Here is a 25,777-nt window from a genome sequence, read left to right on the forward strand (position 1 = left end):
GAACCGATCCGTCCAGTCGAGCAGGAATGCATCCGGGGCCAGACGATGAGGAGAGAAGAGTCTGGAACAGAACTGGGGCAGCTGATGGTTGTGAGGAGCTGCAAAGAGGTCCACCTGAGGAGTGCCCCAGCGAGCAAAGATGGAGCGGAGTGTGGGAGGATCCAGAGTCCACTCGTGAGGTTGAAGGATGCGGCTGAGGTTGTCGGCCAGGGAGTTCTGTTCGCCCTGGATATAGACAGCCTTGAGGAAGAGGCTGTGGGCCATGGCCCAGGTCCAGATGCGGATGACCTCCTGACAGAGGAGGGGAGATCCGGTGCCGCCTTGCTTGTTTATGTAGTACATGGCGACTTGGTTGTCTGTGCACAGGATAAGAACCTGAGGATAGAGAAGGTGCTGGAAGGCTTTGAGAGCATATAACATAGCTGAGTTCCAGGAAGTTGATATGGTGTTGACGCTCCTGAGGGGTCCAGAGTCCCTGGGTGCGAAGTGGGTCCAGGTGAGCTCCCCACGCATAAGGGGAGGCATCCGTGGTTATGATCGTGGAGTGAGGGGGTAGATGAAAGAGTAGACCCCTGGAAAGATTGGAGGAGTTCAACCACCATTGAAGAGATAGCTGAAGAGACGATGTCACAGAGATGGGATGCGAAAGAGGATCTGTGGTCTGTGACCATTGGTTGGCTAGAGTCCACTGAGGAGTCCTGAGGTGGAGTCGCGCCAGAGGAAGTACATGGACCGTCGATGCCATGTGGCCCAAGAGGACTATCATCTGCCGAGCGGGGATGGAGTGATGAAGGAGGACCTGGCGGCAAAGATGGAGCAGGGTCTGTTGACGGTCAGAGGGGAGGAACGCCCTCATCCGAGTGGTGTCGAGAATGGCTCCAATGAACTGAAGTCGCTGTGTGGGAAGCAGATGCGACTTGGGGTAGTTGATCTCGAACACCAGAAGATGGAGGAAAGAGATGGTGTGTTGAGTGGCTTGTAGCACAAGCGGAGACGAAGGAGCTTTCACCAACCAATCGTCCAAGTAGGGGAACACCTGGAGGTTGTGAGACCTGAGGAAGGCCGCCACCACAATAAGGCACTTGGTGAACACCCTGGGCGATGATGCGAAGCCAAAGGGTAGCACTTTGTACTGGTAGTGATGGTGCTGTATCTGAAACCGGAGGTAGCGACGCGAAGTCGGATTGATTGGAATGTGAGTGTAGGCCTCCTTGAGGTCTAGGGAACATAGCCAGTCATGTTGAGAGAGAAGAGGGTAAAGGGTGGCAAGGGAGAGCATTCTGAACTTTTCCTTGACCAGACACTTGTTGAGGTCCCTGAGATCGAGGATGGGACGTAGGTCTCCTGTCTTCTTGGGAACCAGGAAGTAGCGGGAGTAGAATCCCTGACCTCTTTGGTCTTGGGGGACTTCTTCGATGGCATTGAGAAGAAGGAGGGATTGAACCTCCTTGAGAAGGAGGGGGGTCTGAGAGGAGTGAGAAGCAGACTCTACGGGAGGATAGTCTGGTGGAAGAGTCTGGAAGTTGAGAGAGTAGCCGTGGCGAATGATGGTAAGGACCCACTGGTCTGATGTGATGACCTCCAACGGCTGAGAAAAAGTCGCAGGCGTCCTCCGATAGGTTGAGGAAGAGGTAACGCTGGTGAGAGACTGGCTATGCCCTGGAGAAAGGAGTCAAAAGGGCTGAGAAGGTTTAGACTGAGGTAGAGGCTTGGCAGGCTGATGAGACTGGGAGCGAGCCTGAGTTTGCTGTTGCTGACGAGGTCGGCAAGGTTGTTGCGGAGGTGGGTGAAGGGGTCTGGCTGAGAATCTGCGTTGGTATGAAGACTGCTGTCTATAGGGGCGAGCAGGCAGAGTCTTCTTTTTCGGTTTGATGAGAGTATCCCACCTGGTCTCGTGAGCAGAGAGTTTCTGGGTGGTGGAGTCTAGGGACTCTCCGAAAAGTTCATCACCAAGACAAGGTGCGTTAGCTAGGCGGTCTTGGTGGTTAACATCGAGGTCGGAAACTCTCAGCCAGGCCAGGCGTCTCATGGCAACCGCCATGGCCGAAGCTCGAGAGGTGAGCTCAAAAGAATCATAAATAGAGCGCACCATGAATTTTCGGAATTGGAGAAGACTGGAAATGTGTTGTTGAAAAAGAGGGACCTTATGTTCAGGAAGGTACTTTTGTAATGAAGAGAGTTGTTGAACCAGATGCTTCATGTAGAAGGAGAAGTGAAAGGTGTAATTATTGGCTCTGTTTGCAAGCATTGAATTTTGATAAAGGCGCTTGCCAAATTTATCCATCGTTTTGCCCTCTCTGCCAGGAGGGGTAGAAGCATAAATACTGGATCCCTGGGTTTTCTTCAAGGTGGACTCGACAAGAAGAGATTCATGGGGTAGTTGGGGTTTGTCAAACCCCGGGATAGGGATGACCCTGTAGAGACTATCCAGTTTCTAGGGGCCCCCGGTACCGAGAGAGGGTTCTCCCAATTCTTGTAGAAAGTTTCCCATAAGATGTCGTGTACGGGTAACTTTAGAAATTCTTTGGGGGGTTGCTCGAAGTCTAGGGCATCTAAGAAAGCCTGTGACTTCTTAGAGTCAGATTCTAATGGGAGAGAGAGAGCCGCAGACATTTCCCGAAGAAATTTGGTGAACGAGGATTGTTCAGGCTTTGAACCGGTATCGATTGTGGAGGGCTCCTCGTCGGTTGAAGAAGCCTCATCATCGGTACCGGGTTGGGATTCTTCCCAGAGGTCCGGGTCCCTGACGTCGGTGTGTATCGGACGGGACGGTGGTGTGGATGGTTCTGCGTGGCGAGTCTTAGAGAGAGATTTGCCAGAACGCATGGAGACGGTACCGGGGGAAGAAGAGCGGTGCCGGTCTCGGGGGGCTTGGTGACGGTCCCGATGTCGGAGAGGCTCGGCATCAGAGTGGAGTTGTACGAGAGGGTTGATGGGTTCCGCCGCGAGCACCGGCATGGAGGTGTTTAATGGTACCGATGGAGTCGACTCCGGTGGTATGGTGCGAGGCTCGGGCCGGTCCGGTACCGGAAGGAGCGGGGCCAATATAGATGGCAACAGGTTTTGTAGTTGCTGCTGTAGCTGCTCCTGTAATTGAGTTTGGAGTATGGCCGCAATGCGGTTGTCCAGAGGAGGCACCGTTATTTTCTTTTTCGGTACCATAGGTGCTGCTCTACGCCCCGGCAATGAGGAGGCCGATGACGAGGCACTCACCGAAATCGGGGCGGAGCGTTTCCGGGGGCGGTTGGATGCCGGGAGGACCGGTGTCGCCGCCGTGGCAGGAGGGCGCTCAAGGGAAGTGGAAGGCTTCTTAGCCGGCTTACCTGACGCCATCGACCCCGAGGAAGGATCAGGCGGTGTGGAGGTAGTCGGTGCCGATTTTGTCGGCGCCGTCGATTGTGTGGCAGACTCCATGGCAGATCCGGTACCAAAAAGGATGTTCTGCTGGATCTGCCTATTCTTTAACGTACGTTTTTTAAGAGTAGCACAGCGGGTGCAGGTGTCAGCCCGATGCTCTGGACCCAGGCACTGTAAGCACCAATTGTGCGGGTCAGTGAGAGAGATCGGGCGTGCACACCGCTGGCACTTCTTAAAACCCAGCTGAGGGGGCATGAATGGAAAGACGGCCTCCGCAAAATCAAACCCGGAGGCCTGTATGTTGGCAACAGGCCCCGCCGGGGACGGCCAGAAAAAGAAAGGAAAAGACAAATTAAATAAATTTTTTTTTTTTTTTTTTTTGACGAAAAAAGAGACCCGAAGGGAAAAAAAGCAAAAAGGAAGAAAAATACACGAGCGGGAAGGCAAAGTAGGATATTTCAACAGCCGTTGAAAGCACATGCGTCTTCTTCGCTCCGCGGAAACAAAGTTTTTGTGAATTCTCATTGGAAAATTAGTCCAATTGGCGCATTTCTGCACAATTCTTCCGCGGGCAGGATACAATCATATTGCAGAAAAAATGTGGCCCTTGGGCCTTACTTTGGAGACCCGTGCTATAAGAGATGAGGCTCTTCTGTATTACAGGGCTCCTTACTGCAGTTTCTTAGGGGCGAGCTGGTTGCATTTAATGTTGCTTCAGCATTTGTCTCTGTTAGATGGGTGGGGGCAGGCAATGCTTGCATTGTAGAGGGAACGGAGGCCTGGCTGTCACTCCTCTATCCCAAGCTGACCTGCTCTAAAGTTTGAGGACTGCAGTGCTTTATTCTGGCCCAACTGGTCTAGGGCCTTTGCTGCACCAGGTTCACCTCTACAGATATAGCTGTTAATGCATCTCACCTCCTCCCAATAGGTCTATGTAAAACTTAGCACCAGTAAAGTCTTGTGGGTACCTCTTCCGCCATTCCATTTTTCCATCCTTTTTTGTGTTTTATGAAAGATATACACGTCTAGGGAGTCCTGGACTTTAGAAGAGCATATACTCACTTTGATGGCTGTAAGATAATGTAGATGCATCTCCTTGGCTTGTACCCAGAGATTTCCTTTAACAAAGTTGTCAAAAGAGACAGCTATTGGGCTAATGTATGGCTGGTTCAAAACACCTTCTATTTTACAGCCTTTCCAATGGGATCTTAGCTAGTCTATCAGAATTTAGCAGCAAACTGCCCTCCCCCTACCCCTTTCTTTGCAAGTTGCTATAAGCCAGATATAGGCTGCCAGTCAATACGTAGATCATGAGGATACAAAAGGGACAATGTTTCAAAAAGCACTCACCTAGGTGAAAAAGCCTGAAAGGAAATTGCCTCCTTCAAATGCACTGAAAAGTTATATGCAGCTTCCATCATGAATGCACTTTTAGATACATTATTTATTTATATACCACTTATAGCCTAAGTGGTTTATATTCAGGTACTCAAGTATTTTTCCCTATCTGTCCTGGTGGGCTCATACTCTATCTAATGCACCTGGGGCAATGGGGGATTATGTGACTTGACCAAGGTCACAAGGAGCAGTGTGGGTTTGAACTAGAGAGTTGCACGGGGACAGAAATCCCACCCATCCCCAGCCATCCCCGCCAGGATCCTCTCCATCCCCACCCGTCCCCACCAGGACCCTCTCCGTTTCCACCCGTCCCCGTCAGGATCTTCTCCGTCCCCACCCATCCCCGCAAGGAATTACCTCCATCCCCGCCCGTCCCCATAAAAAGCAGCAATTACTTCTGACAGGATCATCAATTCCACAGTTTCTTTTGTGTTTGTGCTGCTGTTTTCCTTGTGGAATCTCTTTGGTGGAGCCCTTTTTTTGTTTTCTGTTCAGGTAATTAACTTATAAATCCCCTCTTTTACTAAGGCTGACGTATCCATTATATTATATGGACGAACCCTGCTTCCATAGCCTTCCATCCCCGTGGGAATACCGTTGGCTAGAGGGGGTTCCCCGTGGGAGTCCCTTAGGTTAGGGGGGATTCCCACGGGACCAGTGGGATTCCCGCGATCCCCGTGCAGACCTCTAGTTTGAACCCACAACCTCAAGATGCTGAGGCTGTAGTTCTAACCACTGTGCCACACACTCCCCATTAGGTGGTGATTTGATTAAGTTGAGGGTGAATGAAAGATCCGGAAGCATTTCATCCTGCTTGGCCACCCACAGAGTTGGTACAGTATAGGAAATGTTTTTTAACATGCATACTTTGCACCTACTCATTTTTAAAGGTGGGGGGAGATTTTATAACAGGTTACTTAAGTAGAATGACAAAAATGGTCCCTCTTTAAAAGAGGCAACATAGGCACCTAGAACTAGGTCCATTTATGCCGGCTCATCAAACATGGATTTAGCATTTCGCTAAGACATAGAACTGCTCTGCGTTCTCCTTCCCCGACCCTGATGAAATAATGAAACGCGTCGGTGGGGATTGAGCCAGATCCAGTTTCTAAAAAAGCTAAGTAATTGCTACTTTGCTACTATTGTTATTATGCTATAAAATATTAAGCACAAACACCTTATAATTTATTGAATAATATATAAAGTAAAAAAACGCACACTATAAGGTTCCTATGAGGACAGCTACCATACGTTAAAACTGTGTGGCATTCTGAGGAACTTGTGTGTAGTTTCTTCAGAGCTTTATATTTAAGCTCATTACTCTGGTGGCTAGTTTAAGTCTAACACATCTGTATGTGAAATTTCGTGCACAATTTTGAATTTGTCTTATAGACTAGAGCACTAGGTTGTATCCGTAGGGGTTTTGTCAGCAGGAGACCTGAAGTGATAATGCCACTGTACAGATCCATGGTGAGACCTCATTTGGAGTATTGTGTTCAATTCTGGAACACTACCGGAAAGATGTGCGGCGAATTGAGTCGGTTCAGCGAATGGCCACCAGGATGGTCTCGGGGCTCAGGGCTCTCACGTATGAAGAAAGGCTAAATAAATTGCAGCTGTACTCACTAGAGGAACGAAGAGAGAGGGGGGACATGATTGAGACGTTCAAATATGTTATGGGCCGTATCGAGGTGGAAGATGATATCTTTTGTCCTATAGGTCCTTCGACCACCAGAGGGCATCCGCTGAAAATCAGGGGAGGGAAATTTCGTGGTGATTCCAGGAAATACTTCTTCACAGAGAGGGTGGTCAATCATTGGAACAGTCTACCTCTGCAGGTGATTGAGGCCAGCAGCGTGTCAGATTTTAAGAGAAAATGGGACATTCACGTGGGATCTCTAAGGGAGTAAAGTCATGGGGGGTGGGTCATTAGAGTGGGCAGACTTGATGGGCTATAGCCCTTTTCTGCCGTCATATTCTATGTTTCTAGAAGTTCTACCTACTGCAGGGCTGTAGCATAACAGACATCACCGGGAATAAAAAATTTCTCTTACCTGTGCTCCTTGATGCACTCCTCTGCTGAATCTAGCTGCTTGGATAGTTTCTTTACTTGCTTATAATGAGAGAAGCAGTCCTTATCATCCTGATCCAGCTTTAGGCACTCACGAACCTGACTGAACACAAGGCACAAGGTAAAAGAATCAGGGGACAGCTCAAACAAGTCTGTTAGCAAAATCTGATGGGGTCTGGATGAACACAATGATGGGCTGCAACATAAGCATCTGTGCCTCACTTGGACAAAAAAAGTGAAACACTTTTCCACAAATTAGACACTTTGGTTTATTTGCTTTGAAAAGACAACAGCTGAATGAGTTGCCTGGAATTCACAAGAAATAAGAGTCATCAAAATCACATTCCATATGAATTAGTAGGGTTGGGAGGGAGGGTTTAAATACTATAATTTAAGTTAAATTGATAGAGAATCAAGTGATATTGTATAAGTTCAAATGTTATTTTATGATACACTTTTGTAAGATGTAAAATCAATAAAGAATTTAAAATTAAAAAAAAAAAAAATCACATTCTACATTTAACAAGTTAAGTGTATAATGGCTAGAAATTACCAAAAGAGCTGAAAAATTGAAGGGGAAGCTGTTCTTCACTGCTAAAGAGGAGTTGGAAGATTTGAGCGATACCCTTCTGCAAGGTTCGTGACTATGAAGATGGAACAGCTACATTACAGAATCCTAAGTACAACAGAACTTAGGATTCAATCAGACAAGAGCCAGGGAGAACTCCCCCAAAAAACAGGCAGTGGAAGAGAGCCTTCAAAAGCAGAAGAGAGACATGGGGCTTACTTTAAAGACTCATCATGCTCTCCCAACATATAGTAGAGTTTACTCAGCTTCAGGAAGGCAGGCCTGTTATCACTACGTAGTTTGGTAGTAGGCTTCAGATCCAGAATAGCCTTAGAGAGGTCTCCAACTTGCAGGTAGGATTCAGAACGGAGTTCTCGGGCTTCAGGATCCCATGGAGATAGCTGGAAAAAGGCAAAAAAGAAGTAGCTGCTAAATATCTGGGCACAAAATTATAATGTTCAACTGGAGGCAAGAGGTCAAATTTTTAAAGCAACATACATGGATCTATCCATTAGGCAAGACTACACTGTTGCCTAGGGCAGCACCACATTGACATCTGGTCTCCAAGTTCCCTCCCCCTTCGAGCAATGCAGTAGTCAACAGCTATAGAAAACACATGGCAGTTGGTGCAGCAACAAAATTACTATGGTGTTGAGCAGTTCACCTCTACAAGGAGACACTAAAAACTAAACACAGAGAACATTACACAAGCAAGATAGGAGAAACCCCCCAGTACCCCAAGGAGACTCCACCACCTCACCCTGAGGGACTGAAGATCAATACAAGTTCACTGGTTAACTCAAGGCCTTGCCACTGATGTGCTCCCCAAAGGCAGCATATCTGCCTTCAAGATAGACAGATCTCCTGAGATACCAGCATAGATGCTCTCAATGACATAGCATATTGTCAAACAAATTGGTGCTTCATCTGTTCCTGCAGCACAACCCCAAGGGCTGCTACTTATCAAGGCTGTGTGTGTGTATGTGGGGGGGGTGGGGGGACACAGCTAAAATAGACGTCTTCAAAGTTATCTAGGGCACATTAGTGCCTGATCATGGCTTGATAGGAGGCTAGCGCACCCCTTCCAGCTGAGTTGCCCTTCCTGCATACTCTAGAGAAGGAAAGGGGAGATGCAATAACTTTCAACTCTTGACGCTGAGGAAGATAGAGGTTCTCTCAAAGTCAATACAAACCAGTTTGGTGCAAACTTGAAACTTGGAGCCCTAGAGACCTATACCTCCAATGTTAAAGTCAGTGGACCAGATTTCTCAGTGCCAAAAATTTTCATGCTGCTTTTCATGACCTTTGATGACCCTTATTGACATCTAACAATGGAGTTCACAAAAGGAATCATGATTGGGCTCCAGGCATTGCAGGCACCATTTATGCGAGTATCATGAATGTTATCCTGCAGCATCTGATGCACTTTTTGAAACCACTGGGATTTTTATGGGACACATCTAGAAAGATTAGTGCAGGAAAAATCAAATGGCTTTATAGTGAAAATGCTACCTAGCCAGGTGCCTGAGGTTTTTAAGGGGATCTAGAGGGCCATAAAAACTTAAGTTCTAAAAAACCTGAACCCTCCCCCCCCAAAAAAAAAATCAAAACACTAAGGAGAAATGTCCCCATGTGAAATATGAGGGATCTCTGAAAAGTTCTCAGCCCAGCTAAGAAGAGAATGATGTGGAGCCATGAAACTTACAAATTATTCCATACTTTTGACACTTTTCGTTTCATTTCATATCATTGAAATGAAAAGTGTGGAATAGCTTGTAAGTTTCATGGCTCCACATCATTCTCTTCTTGGTTGGGCTGAGAACTTTTCAGTGGCTCCCTCGTACAAATAAATTTTACACCACCAAAATGACTGTGACGGATGCCGAGACACGAGCTTTGTGGGACAAGCTCACTGCTCCATAGAAAAAGAAGCCCGAGTTGAGCTGATCCCACTTGATGAGATGTGTGATGAATCATTGTCAAAGGTTCTAGAAAAAGGCACTAGGAAGTGTTCCCGTGTCCAGCTCCATGAATGACATCACCCTGTGATAAGAATATATCCTGCTTGTCCTCATGAAAGATTTTGTTCGCGGGGGGAGGGTGGGGCACAAGAACAACATATTTTCTGGGTTTGACCTCTGCCAGTAGCCTTATTCCATTTTCAGGTAGTATAGTGTACCTCAATAACATGCTCCAGGAGTCCAATGGCTCCTCCATAGTCTTCTCTTTCATAGGCTAGCTGGGCTTCCTGCATATGCATTTCCAGTTCTGTAGCTCGTTGGAGCTGGCCGCTAGCCTCCTCATGACCAGGGTGTGTCTGCAACTATTAGGGAGCAAGAAAAGAAAAAAGTATGACCATAGGTAACAAATGTAAGGAGGCAGCTTATACAGGATTTTTCACACACAGGTGGTCTCTTACAGAATTAACCCATACTGTAGACACTTATGTAACAAGGTGTTTGCTTTCACATGATCCAATGACAGGCACGTTCAGAAAAGGCAGCAAAAACCTACCACGTCTAGTGTACCAAGCAGTGCCTTACTAAAATGATCTTACAGTTGAATAGCTTCAGAAGATCTCTCATTTCTGACAGTGTCCTACCACAGCGTCACCCAATGACAAAGTAATTGGCCCAGGTCTTGTAGCAAAGTCACCAAGTTCCCCTTTTGAGGAACACGGTACATTCACCACTAGCCCCCACCAACTCCCGTTCCCTCCTAGGCCCCTTTTGCTCAGTACTGTACAGCTAATTTCACTACAGCAGCCTCATTTCCCCCAAGGATTGTACAGTTCAACAATGCATCTTCAGGCACTTCCCAGACAGTCCCTTTCCAACAATGCAGCTTGCCACAAAAAATGGGCCAAGAAGGAAAGGCAACAGTGGCACGGCGAATGTTCAGGATGTTTTTTATAAGCAAGTATCAGAAGAACTAGTTATAGTTATGAAGACAAAAAAATGTTACATAAATTTAGTATTTATAAGAAAGATAAGCTCCACTTTAACCAGTGTGGAACCAGATTGTTGGTGCTAATGTTTAAAAGCAGTTCTATCTCCTTTTTAAAATTAGAAAGGGGGGTATAGTTAGCAGATTTGCAGAAGTTATTCTAAGATATCTTCAAAAGATACTAACAGAACATTGAAGAGAGATCAACAGAGGCTCTAGTGCATTTACTACTACTTATCACTTATATAGTGCTGAAAGACATGCATAGCACTGTACATGTTGACATTTATAGACAGTTCTGGAAGTTGCATCAGAGATGACCTTGCCTGCTGCCACACGCAACTTCAATGCTCCGGCTGCTCGTAGGAAGGAAATTTAGAAATCACCCACCACAAAGGTAAGGGGCAGAAAGGGAGGAAAGATGGAGTGGGGAGGAACAGACGCTGAAGGGAACTGGGGAAGGTGGGGTGGGGAGGAACAGACACTGAAGGGAAATGGGGAAGGTGGAGTAGGGAGGAACAGATGCTGAAGGGAAATGGGGGAAGAGAGAGTGGGGAGAAGACGCTGAAGGGAACTGGGGAAGCGAAAGAGGGAGGGAAGGTGGGGTGGAGAGGAACAGATGCTGAAGGGAACTGGGGAAGGTGGGATAGAGAGGAACAGATGCTGAAGGGAAATGGGGACAAGAGTGGGGAGAAGGTGCTTAAGAGAAATGGGGAACAGAGAGTGGGGAGAAGACGCTGGAAGGGAAGAAGACAGAGATGCCAGACTATGGGGGGAGTGGAGGGAAGAAGATGGGTGCCAGACCAATTGGGGAGGTGTGGAGGGAGAGATGGAAGAGAGAGGAACAGTAACAGAGCAAATGGAAGACGCAGAGAGAAGGCAGACAGTGGATGGAAGGAACTGAATGAGGAGAAGACGAGGAAAGCAGAAACCAGACAACAAAGGTAGAAAAAAAAATTATATTTATTTTCTTTTTTGCTTTAGGATAAAGTAGTATATTAGTTATGTTGATAAAAATTTATAAACAAAGCCCTGCCAGCTGAACATCTCTTTCTCTAGTTCAGCAGCCAGAACTTTGATTTATAAGGAAGGAATAAGCTAAATATTGCAGTACCGAGGCTTATATGGATGCTATGGGGACAGTAGTCGTGGTGACGGGGGCAGGGACAGTGGTTGTGGGGAAGGGGACAAATTTTTTCCCCGTGTCATTTTCTAATAGGATCTGAAGAGCATTTCAGCCAACTGCTTGAGGGCCACAATGGAGGACTTCGAGGACGATTGTCTAAGGTATAATCTGTACTGTGGAGTTAGAACATGGAATATATTGCATGAAATCTAAGTGATAAAGTACGGAGAGAAAATGTTAATCTTGAGGTCGAGAATCATTGTTGTGGAAGTTGAAAAATCACCAAGAACAATTAAGTGACAGCAGCTGAAAGAGATTGCAAGAATCCCATAGGAGGGCATCACAGGCAGGCAGGAAATAAACAAGCAGCAGGTGAAGTGATTCACACAGGGAGAGACACAAGAGCTCAGGGTAAGGAAGAGTATGCCTGATCAAGCCTTCTGAAAATTGAAAGGGTCCTCTGCAAAAAAGACTAAGCAGGAAATTAAAATATGGACAGGACACAGTGCCTGTCCAGTTTTCCAACTGGAAAAGGTTAGTAGTACAATACCCCAAGAATCCATATTGGGACTTGTCCTGTTTAAACATGAATGATCTGGAAAAAAAGAGCAACAAGTAACATGATCAAATTTGACAATGGCAGGGTTATTAAGCAGAGACTGAGTAATTTCAGAAGGATCCGGTAAATGGCCAATGATTTAAATATGGACAAGTGCAAAGTGATGCACATAAGGAAAAATAATATAGGTATACAGAATTGGGATCCGAGTTGAAATTGACTACCAAAATAGATCTTGGAATCACTGTAGACAATATGCTGAAATTTTCAGCCCACTGAGCTGTAGGTGCTAAAAAAAAAAAAAAAAAAAAGCAAAAGGAGACAAAAAAAGTGGAGGTAAAAAACCCAATCAGGATGTCTCTATATATATAAGAACATAAGAATTGCCGCTGTTGGGTCAGACCAGTGGTCCATCGTGCCCAGCAGTCCGCTCCCGCGGTGGCCCCTAGGTCAAAGACTAGCGCCCTAACTGAGACTAGCCCTACCTGCGTACGTTCTGGTTCAGCAGGAACTTGTCTAACTTTGTCTTGAATCCCTGGAGGGTGTTTTCCCCTATGACTGCACCTTGACTACTGTGCAACTCTGGTCACCCCCATCTTATAAAGTATAAAGAACTAGAAAAGGTTCAGAAAGGGCAACAAAAGGTATAAAACAAGCAGAACACCTCCCTTGTGAAGAAAGGTTTCTCCAGCTTGAGAAAGATGTTAGAGGAGATATGACAAAGGTTTACACATTCATGGAGTTGGTATGGTTGTTCAACCCTTCTAAACACACTGATGAGAACACTATGAAACCAACCCCAACCAAATTGGAAAAAAAAAAAAAAAAGAAGTTATTTTATGCAGCGCAAATTTAAGTTACCAAATCTGTTTCCAAAAAGTCATCAAGGTGACCAACAAAGCAGACTTCAAAAGAGATTTGGACAAGCTCCTGGAGTTCATATAAGATGACTTGGGAAAGCAATAGATTATCCTTCAAAATAAGCCATAAAACTGATTTGCTTTTTGGAGATCTGCCAAATACTTAAAGCCCTGGCCTTGAATAACCTTACTCCAACTTAGCATAGTTTCTTTGTAAGGATTCTATTCTGAGGTGTTTATAAATTGAAAGTTCTATATTTTCCAGCTATTTAGGGATTCTTTGACAATACAAAAATTGGTGTATGTGTGTTCATACCTCATGCAATAAATAATATGTTACCTTTTCTGATGGAACGAAAAATAAATATACGAGAACATAAAGAGAGAACAGGATACAAGATGATACAAATAAGTTTTCACTCCTCCTTGACCAGTGTACCGTGCTGCCCCCTTCAGTTTGTACCAAAGCTAAAGAGAAACATAAAAACAGAGGGCACAGGGAGATTCCCCAAAAACACAGTTGCATTCTGTTCTGCTAAACAAGTAATATGAACACTATTAATAACAATCTACAGCAAACAACAATTTATGAGAAGAAAATATCACCCAGCGGAAACATTTATTGAGCTCTACATACTCCAGTGCCTTTTGTGTCCTTACTCATGTATTCATCCTTCTTTAGTCAGCCTGACATGAAAAACCACATTCTGAGAACTGACATTCTTGTTAGAGACAATAAGAAGGCTCATTGTAAGACAGAGGGCAGGGTTCTAGAATGACACATCTATTTACAAGAACCTAACCGTTCTTTCTAGCACAATAGGTATTTCATTCTGGATGGATGGGACATACCAAAACAGTCTCTCGAATCTACACTGCAGACCCAACAGCCTGTGCTCAAGCTCCTGATAAATGATCAGAGAGTGAGCTAGCTTCTAGGGGAACGGACCCCAATCTCCTTAAATATTTAAACAGGTTGGCTGAACATGTACCAGAGATTGGCCTGCCAGCTGCAGACACCTCGTCTGCTTCTTCTCCCAGGCACAGTTGCCCCAGGAATACTGGGGACCTCTGGAGCATCGAAATCTCTAAAGTTCAGACTGAAAACCTGAAAATAAAAATGTTTTAAACTAAGATCAGAAAGACACCTTTCAGCTTGTGTGCAGAAGGAAAACCTGACGGGAGCAGCACAGAAGATTGGATAAGGAAGAGGAGTTGCAGGTTTGTGGAATAGCTTGACAGTCTGAATTCCTAGGTATTGTTTGCATATGAATGTTCTGCTATGTCTTATTGAGCTTTCCTATCTGAATGGAATTCTTTTATTACTATATTATATTATTTTGTAAACAGCTTTGTTCTTATTTATAGTTTAAGCGGTATAGCAAGAATTTTAATAAAACAAACATCTGTCCAGAAGATACCTATAATGCTCGAGGATTTGGTGTTATTCCAGTGTTTATCCAAAACACACCTATTTTAAAATCATAACCCTACTTATGTTCTTATGGGTAGGCCATGCGTAAAAAATGTAGGATGTCTTAAGCACCTTTTGGCAGGTGGCATGATTTAACATCACCACCATAGTTGTTCAGGCACTTGTCTTAAGTTACTTTGTAGTACTCACCACAGCCTCAAAATCCTTCCGGGCATCAATAGTATTGCCTTGTTTCAGGAGAATATTCCCTCGCTGCAATCGGGCCTACCAAAAAGAAGATCGAGTTATTCATCAAACATTCAAATTACCCTCGTACAGAAAGCTACACATGGATGGAAGAATTATCCAAAACACAAATTATCACTTTGTATCAGACTGGAGAGGTGCCCTTCGCTTTATGAAAAGGAGTAGCAGCCAGTGGTTAGAGCAGAAAGCTGAGAAACAGAGGAGACAAGTGATCTTGGGCAGGTCACTTTACTCTCCATTGCCTCAGGTACACACTTATATTATGAGCCCTCCCGCAACAGAAGAAAAATACCTCCCACCAACGATACACAGCCCCAATAGCTCGCTGGACTTGTAGAAAGTATGTAAGGAGTTTATATTGTACTGAAGGGGATAACTTACAGCAAGGAAGTCAGGCTTCAGCTCTATGGCCTTTGAGAGATCTGGCAGTGCGGACCTAAATTTGCCCATAGCAAGGTAGACGGCAGCTCTCTTGTAGTAAGTCAGATAATTGTAGGGATCGCCTTCTGCAAGCGAGAGATTAAAAGAGAAACGATGAGGGTCTGAACCAGAGACTACAAGAAACTAGATCAGAGATTTCAGATTGCCTCACGTGTGCTACACATTACATCTCATGTTAAAGAACTTAGAGGCACCACATTTTAGGGATAAGAAAAAGAATAATGCTATGGAAGATCATTAACAGTTAACAAAACTGACATCTATTCTTTCTGAGTAGAGCACTAGCTAACAGTGTTCCATTGCAAAAGAGGGAGCAACTTCAAGTATCACTAATATTCTTTTCCCAAGGATGCAGGACTAGTAGACAGCCGAGTACAGATGAAAATCACATATGCCCAACAAAGCTGTTTGGAAGTTTAAGGTGTACACAGAGGGATATGACAGAGAATTAATGGTATTCTGCCCTGAAAAGCCAGAACAAAGTAACTCAAATTTTTGTCAGAACTAAGCTAACTCAACAGATGTCCTGTAGTTACTATGTATTTCTTAATATGGAAGCCATTTAACATTTGGATGCATTTTCAAACCTGTGGCAAAAATCACACATAGTATCTCTTGGTAACATTACATTACACGATTGCAGTAGTGTATCCATTTTGGTCAGAATTACATCCTGGAGATTTATTCACATAAATTTATGTTTGTCATCATCAGACAAAGTGAGGATTTTTTGAGCTACCTCTAATGCTTCCATAGGATTCTATACAAGACGCTGTGGGCAGTTGGAATGGCGTAAAGCACAATAGGGAGTGGTAGCCTTGAAAAACCTACTAAAATTAATGGGTGAAACATGTTGGTGTATTTCCCATGTTGAAACGAGACCATACCGCTAAGTAGTTGTAGAACATATTTATTAAAGTAATATTAAGATAATAAGCAACCACATTAAATAACAAAATGATCCAGTGATGATTTGGGACATAAAGCCACTCACTATGAGAGTATTCTGAGTGGGTGGTGGCCCTGCTGAGGATCAGAAAGACTGATTTAAATGAACTAGTAAGAATAAAGTGTGGGATACAAGTGATGTAATGTAATAATTATGGTAGACAAGAATAGTTGGGGAACTAAAGCCAGTGATGGATAGATTTCTACAGTCATTGTCCCACAAAAAAAAAAAAAAAAAAAGACAAGATACAATCAATTGCCGGATCTGCAGGGCAAGGAAGAGGTACTGTGGATCAATTTGGAAAGAGGGAATGGTAAATATACTTACATTGGTGTGATATACAGTACAGGCTGCCTCCAAAGATGGAAGAAGTGGACGGAGATTTAATAGTAAACAGAATAGATCTAAAAAAGGAGAAGTTTTACTAATAAGTGATTTTAACATGCCGGTTGTTGATTGGGATATCCCTATTGCGGAGTCTTCTAAAAGTAGAGAGATCCTGAATTCTCGACAAGGAGAACAGTTCCAGCAGTTGGTAATAGAATCCACGCAGGATGAGGTCATACTGGGAAAGTGTTTCTGATGTTACAGTTGGTGATCATCTGGCATCCAGTGATCACTGATGGTACGGTTTAATATTAAGAAGGTTACAGAGGGCTCATTCAAAAGTAAAGGTTCTAGACTTTTTTGAAAACTAACTTTGCTCAGATGGGGGATTACGTCAAGGAATTGTTGTCTGGATGGGAACGTCAAGAAAAAAAAACAAAAAACCAACTGCGGGGACAAAGCCATTCACCGCTCCACAGGGCGGTGGATGGTCTTGTCCCCGTACCTGCAGTGAGCACCTTTCCCCCTCCACCGTTTTGGCGGGTTACCCATGGCTACTCGCAGCTAGCCACAGATAACAGCCACCGTGCCATTCTCTAGCCCAGAGTGCTAAATGCTTCTTCGATGCTCATAAGAATTCTATGAGTGTCGAAGCAGCGTCAGAGCTTTTAGAACTCTGGGCGCAGTAAAAACCTCTACCATGGCTTAGAAAAAGGAAGGGTTAAACAAATAAACTTCCCATACTTTCTATAAGTATAAAACAGGTCTTTTATGCTCACTATATAAAAAACTGGCTGGAGCAGTCAGTGGGAGAAAGCTTTCAGGTGGTATATAAGAAATCAAATAAAGAATGAAGTCTAAGAGAAGCTACAATAAACTCACCCACTGCAGAATGATAATGAGAGAGTGCTTCTGCCAACTGCCCTGCTGCCAACAATTTCCGGCCCATCTCTAGATGATTCTCAATCTCAGCATGACTGGCAGCGAGCAGTCCTGAAAAATAAGAAAATCGGATCAATCAATTGCACCATATGCCCTATACAAGGGAGCTAGAACTGGTCTAGAAACAGATAGGGAAAAGGATTGTCCAGTTCACAGGGAATGTAAGTGGATATACAGCTCTTTGATTCTCCAGGCCCCATGAGTAAAACACAAAATGTACAAACCTAAGAGATGTCTGAGAGTTGAATGCAGAGAATCAATGAAATGTAAACAAAACTGAAATTCAAACATCTGGTAAGGGTGCCCCTTTTCATCTAATCTAGGGGTTTGGGGGGACTATTTCTGAGTCGCACTATGCTTAAACAGATTCAAGGCAACTTACAACTGCAGAGTTATGAATGGAGTAATGGGGAGGGAGAATAGAGGTTCTATAACTTCACTGGTATAACAATTTGACTTAGATATTTCAACTTAGTTGTTTGTGGTATGTACCTTATTATCTAGAACTTTATTAACACTGCGAGCAATTGAGCTACCTCCTGTATCATAACTTTATAAAGGTCAATGGGTATGTACTCTACTCAGTCATCTTACCTACTGTACTTGTAATGATTCTCTCTCTTCCCCTTTTGCGATTAATCTTGATATCAATATAATCTTCTCTTCCTACGATATGTTCAAAAATTATCTTGTTGAAATCTTAAAGTATACCTTGGACTGTATTTCCCCGATAAATAAGATATATTATCTACCACACAAAGTAAAGCAATCCCAGGAAGCTTTGGAAAAACAGAATGCCCAAACTCCTCAAGTTGATCTACAAAATATATCAGCAATCTTGGAAGAATCTATTTCAGAAACATCTATAAGAACTACACATCTAGTATCCTTTGTCTTCCAGCAAGATTTAGAGGCGTTCACGAGGCAATATTTTCGTAACTCAAAAGAACTATTTCACGGTAAAAGGATTTGGGTCTATCAAGACGTTACCAAATCTACACAGGAAAGAAGAAAACAGTTTTTTGTCATTAAGACAAGAAACTAAATCTCTGGGGGTGTCGTTCCTACTTACTTATCCTTGCAAGTGTAAAGTGAAGTATGCTCAGACTAGCTTAAGGCCTTTTTGGAGCAGAAAATAATCGCCTCAAATTGACTGAGTGGAAAGTAAAGTAATTAGCAAAGTCTAGTGTTATGCTTATTCCTTAACCTTGTTGCTTATTGTTTAAATATCTTGTCAGTATTTTCTGGCTTAATCCCCCCTCTAGTTTTGTGATCTAAGAAAAATTAAAGACTATTCTTCTTTTGTTTTATAAATTCAAAACAACATTATACCTACTGTATTTCTGTAACAAAATGTTTATTTTCTTGTAATATATTTTGAAATTATAAATAAATAAATTTAAAAAAAACAATATAATTTTCCCTTTAAAATATTTTAGGCATTCCAGATTACATTATACTTTCTTTGTTCTGTGGTCATATTCTCAAAAACCTATGTAGTGCCATTTTAGATAGCTCGTAGATGTGTTGGTGGGTCCTTTTCTGCTGCTACCTCGCTAACGATTGGCGTACCTCAGGGTTCTGTCTTAGGACTTCTTATCTTCTTTCTCTACACCTCTTTCCTCTGTGCCCTGATCTCCCATGGCTTCCAGTATCACCTATATGCCGATGACTCCCAGATCTACCTCTCTACACCTGAAATTTCACCTAAGTCCAAGAAAAAGTCTCTGCCTGTTTGGCTGACATTGCTGCCTGGATGTCCTGACGACATCTGAAACTAAATATGCCCAGGACTGAGCTGCTCCTCTTTTCTCGTAAACCCTCTGCTCTCCCTCTTGCTTTCTCCATCTCGGTAAATAACCTTGGAGTTGTCTTCGATTCCGACCTCCCATTTTCTACGCACATCCAACAACCTGCTAAGATCTGTCATTTCCATCTCTTCAGTATCACCAAAATTCACCCCTTCCTCTCTGAGCACATTATCCGGACTCTTGTCCACGCTCTCGTAACCTCATGCTTAGATTACTGCAATTTATTTCTAACTGGCCTCTCCCCCTTGCAATCTATGCAAAACTCATCTTCTACTAGCCTTGCTACGCTCATGTCATCCCTCTCCTTAAGTCATTTCACTAGCTCCCTATCTGCCATCGCATACAGTTCAAGCTCCTATTGCTGACCTACAAGTGGGTTAATTCTGCTGCCCCTCTATATCTCACCTCTTTTCTTATATACCTCCCACAGAAAATCCTGACACTATCTAGCCCTGTCACCAAGTACCATGCAGAATCATTAGCACAAAGCTCTTAGCTCTTCTGAGAGGGGAGGTGCAGGTTACTACAAGTATTCATAAGGTTCTGGGAGGGAGTCTGGAAGATTGTGGCACGGTAAGGACCTACACTGCCCCCAAACCCCCATGGTGAGGATCAGATTAAGGCAGGACAGGTATTAAGCAGAAGTTTGGGAATGGGACCCAAAAATCAATGAGCAAGTTACATCTTCTAAAGCTGAAGGCACACTTAGGTCCAGATTCTCTAAACGGTGCCAGTTTCTTAGGCTCCCAAACTCAGTAAAACTGCTGTTGAAACGCCATTTTTAAACGAGAGTTTCAAGGCGCCTACCGGCACCTAAAAAAAAAAAAATTGGCGCTGGAATCACACCTCCATAGGCACCTTAGGCTGCCTGAAACCCCTGTGGGCATGGTTAACGTTGGAAGTGGTATTAGGCGGCCTAAAGTGCTTACAGAGGTGTGATTCACATAATAGGTAGGCACCAGAAATGTAGGCCAGGAAAACCATGGCCTACATTTGTCATAGGCGCGATTCTGTACCCAACACCATTACGTGACTGACACACACTTGGGGGCTGCTTTTAAGGCAGACACCGACAATGGTGCTTGTTATAGAATCCGGGCCTTAAGCCTGGATTCTCTAAGCAGTGCAGGATTTTTAGGCACCCAAACGCAGTAAAAAAACAAAAACAAAAAAAAAACCCCCGTTGAAACAACATTTTTAACTGAGTTTCAAGGTGCCAGAATTGTGCCTCTGTAGGCGCTTTAGGCTGCCTAACATCCTTGTAGGTATGGCTAACGACAGAAGTGGCCTTAAAGCACCTATGGAGGCACAATTCACCTCATGGGTAGGCGCCGGAAATATAGGCAAGGAAAACGCTGGCCTACATTTCTGGCACCTACCTTTCCCGTAGGCAATTCTGGCACCTATATGCACCATGATCGACAGGTGATAAGTGGCTGCTTTTAACACTGACAATAGCACCAGTTACAGAATTCAGGATTTAGGGCCCAGAACAAGTGACATCTTTGCACCCTACACCACCAACTTTGGATTAAGGTATTAACAAAATACACTCATTAGTTTAGGGCAGTGGCCTTTGCAGATTTTTAAATCAGGGCCACTTTGGGTTTAAAAATGGCTGAAGGAAAGCCGACCAGTGTGGGACCATGACACTGAAATCTTTCTCTACCAGATCACCTGGTATTGGTCACACATGAAGAACCCAGTAGATCACCTGGTATTGGTCACACATGAAGAACCCAGATAGCTTCTCTTTAAATACAGGATAAGTAACTCTGTAACAAAATTTAAACAGAAACCCTAATATGCCAGCCTCTGCATATAGTGCAATACCAGAAAAATAGAAAGAAATGTATTTCCTCCCTTACAGTGCAAAAAAAAGAGCTAATGTTGTAACTACAGACAATGCTGCACCATGAGTTCTTTCAACTGTTTACATTTCAGACAACTTTTGTGCTCGCCAAGCCTGACTCTTAACTGGTGGGAGGCATGTTCAACCTACACCAACTTGGGTGAATCTCTTTATAAAGGCAGTTAATACCAATAAATAAATATAATTTGAGGGATGGACAAATAATCACATACACTAAGTACGGTAATTTATCAAGCAGTTTGTAGTGAACCTCAAAAATGGTACTGTCTGTGGTCCACAGGATGTTCAAATAAATCTTCCACTTCTAACATTGATGAACAAAACACACATTCCCCACATGATTTATGCCCTCCCCCTCCCCTTCAGCACAATAGATTTGTCGCAATGCCTCATACTGCATAAGGTTTCACTCCATCCACAGTCTCTAGAATAGGCAACTCTCAGGCCTTTATCCTGGAAGGTGTTCTGTCATCATAATCATTGGCCAATGTGTCTTAAGTATTCATACCACTTTATCAAAACCAGTGTCAGTTGCCAAAAGCAGTTGTGCTTTTTCTTTCTGCTTATTGTTCACAGACAGAACTCAAAATGACTACCAGAAGATTGCTCATGAAGAGCTAGCTAAACATAGCTAATGTAATGTGAAATTAAGACAGCTAATGGCAAATCCACTGACTGATATTTTCAACAGAAGTGGTTCAGGAGAACTGGAGACAAGCTACTCCTGGCAGAATTCTGCACAATCCTTTCACCCTGTCCCATTCTTCTCCCCCACGTGGGTCTGTCCTCTCTTTCTCTGACCCTCCCTCTCCCCTCTCCCATGACTCAGGCATACCTGAAGCCTCTAAAGGAAGCAGCAGTGGCAGCAGCCAGAAGGCAGAGGCAACACTGTGAAAGGGCTGCTTGCAGCCGGCCTCACCAGGGCCTTCCCTCTGCCAAATCACTTCCTGTAGATAGATGACATGGCAGAAGAAAGGCCATGGCAAGCTCTACCTCTGGCTGGTAGGCTGCTGTCACCGCCGCTCTGGAATGCCCACAGGTATGTCTGATCTCAGGGGTGGAGAGGGGATGTTGGCTGGAGGGAGAGGCCAGACCCATGAGGGGGGGGGGATGGAGGGGACAGGGACCTGAAGTATAGACCACAATTGAGGGAGATAGAGAGAACTTGTTTGCTAGCCTGTGGGGGGGGGGAGAGAGAAAGGGATAAGGATCCTGAACTGCAATGGGGGGGGGAGGCATAGATGCTGCCCTGCAAATGGGAAGGGGGAGAGGAGGGGACATGGATGCTGCACTGCAAGTGAGGGGGGGGGGGAGACGAGTGGACATGGGGCGGGAGGGATGGAAGAGAGAGGAAGCGAGTGTGACCATGATCAGAAAGGGGAAGAGACGCCAAGGGGTGTAAGTGAGAGAGGGAACCGAGGAGGCAGGAAGAAATGTCAGGCCTCGGGACAGGAGAAGTCTAGGCAAAACGGTGCAAATAAAAACTTCGCAGAATTTTGGGGGAAATACGGTGCGCAGAATTCGGCCAGGAGAACCGAACAAGCACCTTTTTTCTCTTCCCTGAATGCAAAGAGACGGACGCTCCGGGCTAGTCAGCCGGGCAAATGATCGACTGCATCCCTAGGAAAACAGAAGATTAACAGAGCAGAAGAGTTCCTATAAAAAGGGGACACATCAGAGGCCTTTTTTTTCCCCTGACCTCCTGCATGTACCATTCTATTTTGTTTGCCGGCTCCTTGGAAGAACACTTGGAAGCTCTAAAGACTTCACCCGCCTAAGCAAGAGAACCAGTCTGTGCGCGTGCCCGTCCCCCCCCTCACCGTCCAAATGGAGGTCCAGGATAACGCAGAGAAAGGAGAGCCAAGGCAAGAAGCGGCCCCGGCTCAGCCGGGCGCCCCCCTCGGGCTCGGCCGCCGGCCCCGACCGCTCCCACCGCCGCATGCTCGCCCGTCGCCGCGACCTAGTGCCCCGCCGTCTCGCTCCCTGCGCTCGAGACGCCACAGCGGTGGCAGTTGCTTCCTGCCATTCACTTCCTACGTAGCGTCAATTGCGTCGTCGTCGTCAGCCTCGCTCTCCTTAACCACGCCCACTCCCTCCCTCCCTCAGGCTAACTGCCGGCGCGCGGGCTCCTCGCGACCGGTCTGTACGCGCGCCTGCCCTCCTACGTTGCTTTTTCCTGCTGGGGCGTGCCTTTGCGAAGCTGACGCATCCTTTTGAACGCCGGTAGTTACAGTGGTTGCATGCTCTTATTATTAGGAGCGGGGTGAGTGAGCAGCACTGATCCTTTAATAAACATATTTTCAAAAAAAAAAAAAAAGAAGTGCAATCCGTGCATATCACATGTAAACAGTTATTATGTGATAGAGATATGCAGGAGCGTTAGATTTGCAGATTCCAAAGGTGCAGTTCAGCAGTTTCAGTCTATTTTTTTTTACATAGAACCCAGATTCTATTGCAAAGATATAGGATTCTGTGCTGAAGCTGTTGTCCTCCTTTAGGCACGAACTTTGCAAACTCCTCTCACTAGGGCAGTGGTCTCAAACCCTTTGCAGGGCCACATTTTGGGTTTGTAGGTACTTGGAGGGCCTCAGGAAAAAAATAGTTAATGTCTTATTAAAGAAATGACAATTTTGCATGAGGTAAAAAAAAACAAAACTCTTTATAGTTTATAAATCTTTCCGTTTGGCTAAATCTTAATTATAATATTGTCATTTATAGCTAAAGAGACATATGATCAAGAAACTGTTTTATTTTATTTTTGTGATTATGATAAACATCCCGAGAGCCTCAAAATAGTACCGGGCGGGCGGCGAGTTTGAGACCACTGCTCTAGGGTTACTAGATTTTCCCGAAGGAAAATCCGGACCCATGGCCACTCTCCCAGTTCTGCCGCATTCCACCCTAGCCACACCCCCAGACAGCATCCGCGTCTGCCCCTTCCTGACATGATTTTGACAGTGCTGGGTTTTGAAAAGCCGTCTCTGGACCCCAGGACATGAACGTCTGGTATCTCACTCCCTCTTCAGTTTTTTCTGCTGCAAGCAAACGCAGAAGGTGTGTTCTGTTATGCTCTCCTTTTATTATTTTTGGGTTGCTTATGCATGGCTTCGGTGCCTGGAGGTCCCCTTTTTGTAGGGTTGCTAGAATTTCCTTTTGGAAAATTTGGACCCCTAGCCCTTCCCCCAGGCACACCTAGGTCTGCCCATCACTGCCCTAATCCCATCCTCAAGCCCGCCCCCACTGCCTGCTCTTGTCGGGCAGGAAGTCTGCACAGACGCTACGTGATAATTTAACGCGTGCATGATGTCATCGCATGACGGCCCCACATGCGTGGACTTCCTGCCGGACACAGCTTTTCAAAACCTGGGCAAAGTGCCGGGTTTTGAAAAGCCATCTGGACCCCCGGACATGTCCTCCATCAGGACATCTGGTAACCCTACCGTGTTGGGCTTACTCTGGTACGGAAAGGATGCAGACCCGCAAGGGTAGGTTGCTGCTCTCAGGCTAATCTCTGATACTACCTGTGGAGCCAGCCTGCTTTGTCATCCATCAAAAGTTTGGGGTCCGTTCCCTGGGGAGCTTGCTCGCCTGCTGATTGATCAGAAGCTTGAGCATAGGCTATTGGGCCCCTGTATAATAACCCTTTGGGTATCAGGTTGCTGGCTGCAAATTATCTACTTCCAGCGTGCCATGTGAATTTTCAGGGTTTGAAGTCCTTGTCAGAGTCTTCCTGATTGGCAGCTAGATTTCCTGTAGTGGATTCATTTCAGGCAGTCTCAGAGACAGAAATTCTTTCTCTACAGGAAGGCTGCTGCAAACGGACAGGCACCAGAAGCCACAGTGAGTGCTCCCTTTATTCCATATGGGGAATTTTTTTTTTTTGGGGGGGGGGGGGATCAGAAAAAGGTAGATCTGAGGGTTTCTGGGGTTATAGTTTGGTTCCTCCTCAAAAACATCTTTTTGGACATTTTGCATTTCAGAAAAGTTTCCAAGGGCAGTTTTTGGCCTGATTTTATTGGTGGTGGCAGCCATCTTTGATTTTTATTGATTTTTAAAAATATATAAAGGCTTCCCTCTGCCTCAAAACCCCTCATTTTGTCCAGGAATCGTCTGCAATGGATGCCCCAGGCCAATCTGCCCCTATTTCATACCTTTTTTTGCACAGTTTTATTGGCAGACAAGCAGTCATGTTCCACATGCTGGGGGCGTGAAAGGAAGGGGTGGGAGCTTTGAGTTCAGCCTCTGTAGAGTTCTTCAGGGTGGGAGAACTCCAAAAAGCCCAGGACTACTGAGAAGAAACACTGTTCAGAGGTCACACACGAGGAAGCGAAACGCAAGCAAGTGAAGGCAGTTGAGGTCCGACTATCCCAGTCTAGGGTCCTTAAGGCCACCGGTCCAGGGGTTTTAAAACTTTGTCAGTCTCTTGTGTAAAGCCTATTTGATGGGTCTAGGGAACACTGTCTGCCTCCAAGTGTGCCAGTACCGGTAAAGGAAGAGTTCTGTACAAAGCTGGCTTTGCTGCACTGGAACAAGATGGCTGCAAGCATTGGTGAGGACTGGGAGGGGGGGAAGTCCATTTCTATGATCCTTCAGTGCGACAGATTCTCAAGTCCACCACAGTTTCACATGTGAGCGGTACAAATCAGTGACACCAGTGTTAGCCTGTTACTCTGAAATTATTTCTAAATTGAACCTCCAATGCAAATTTTTCTCTTAGACATTTCTAATTGCTTTTGGAGTCTGCTTCTGGCCACTGAATGCCAGTACAAAACAGCTTTTCAATGGCTGAATAAACAATATGCATGGTCAGTCCTCCCCCAGGGCTATAAAAATTCACTAGTAATTTTTCATAAATATATGCACAATGT

General features: G+C 44.9%; 1 protein-coding gene across 1 annotated transcript in view; it reads right to left on the bottom strand.

Annotated features, from left to right (window-relative positions):
* Positions 1–22,985, bottom strand: part of LOC117350739 (dnaJ homolog subfamily C member 3-like) — a 37,259-nt gene extending 14,274 nt beyond the window's left edge. Inside the window, exons 1-7 of the mRNA XM_033925278.1 lie at positions 22,730–22,985; positions 17,166–17,276; positions 14,948–15,072; positions 14,510–14,584; positions 9,574–9,717; positions 7,614–7,795; positions 6,810–6,929 (exon numbers count right to left, since the gene is read on the bottom strand). Of these exons, the coding sequence (XP_033781169.1) occupies positions 6,810–6,929; positions 7,614–7,795; positions 9,574–9,717; positions 14,510–14,584; positions 14,948–15,072; positions 17,166–17,276; positions 22,730–22,850 (878 nt within the window). The 5' untranslated portion in view covers positions 22,851–22,985. The remainder of the gene's footprint in view (positions 1–6,809; positions 6,930–7,613; positions 7,796–9,573; positions 9,718–14,509; positions 14,585–14,947; positions 15,073–17,165; positions 17,277–22,729) is intronic.
* Positions 22,986–25,777: the final 2,792 nt, after the last annotated feature.

The sequence above is a fragment of the Geotrypetes seraphini genome, chromosome 16, assembly GCF_902459505.1.
Source record: "Geotrypetes seraphini chromosome 16, aGeoSer1.1, whole genome shotgun sequence".
Lineage (NCBI taxonomy): Eukaryota > Metazoa > Chordata > Amphibia > Gymnophiona > Dermophiidae > Geotrypetes > Geotrypetes seraphini.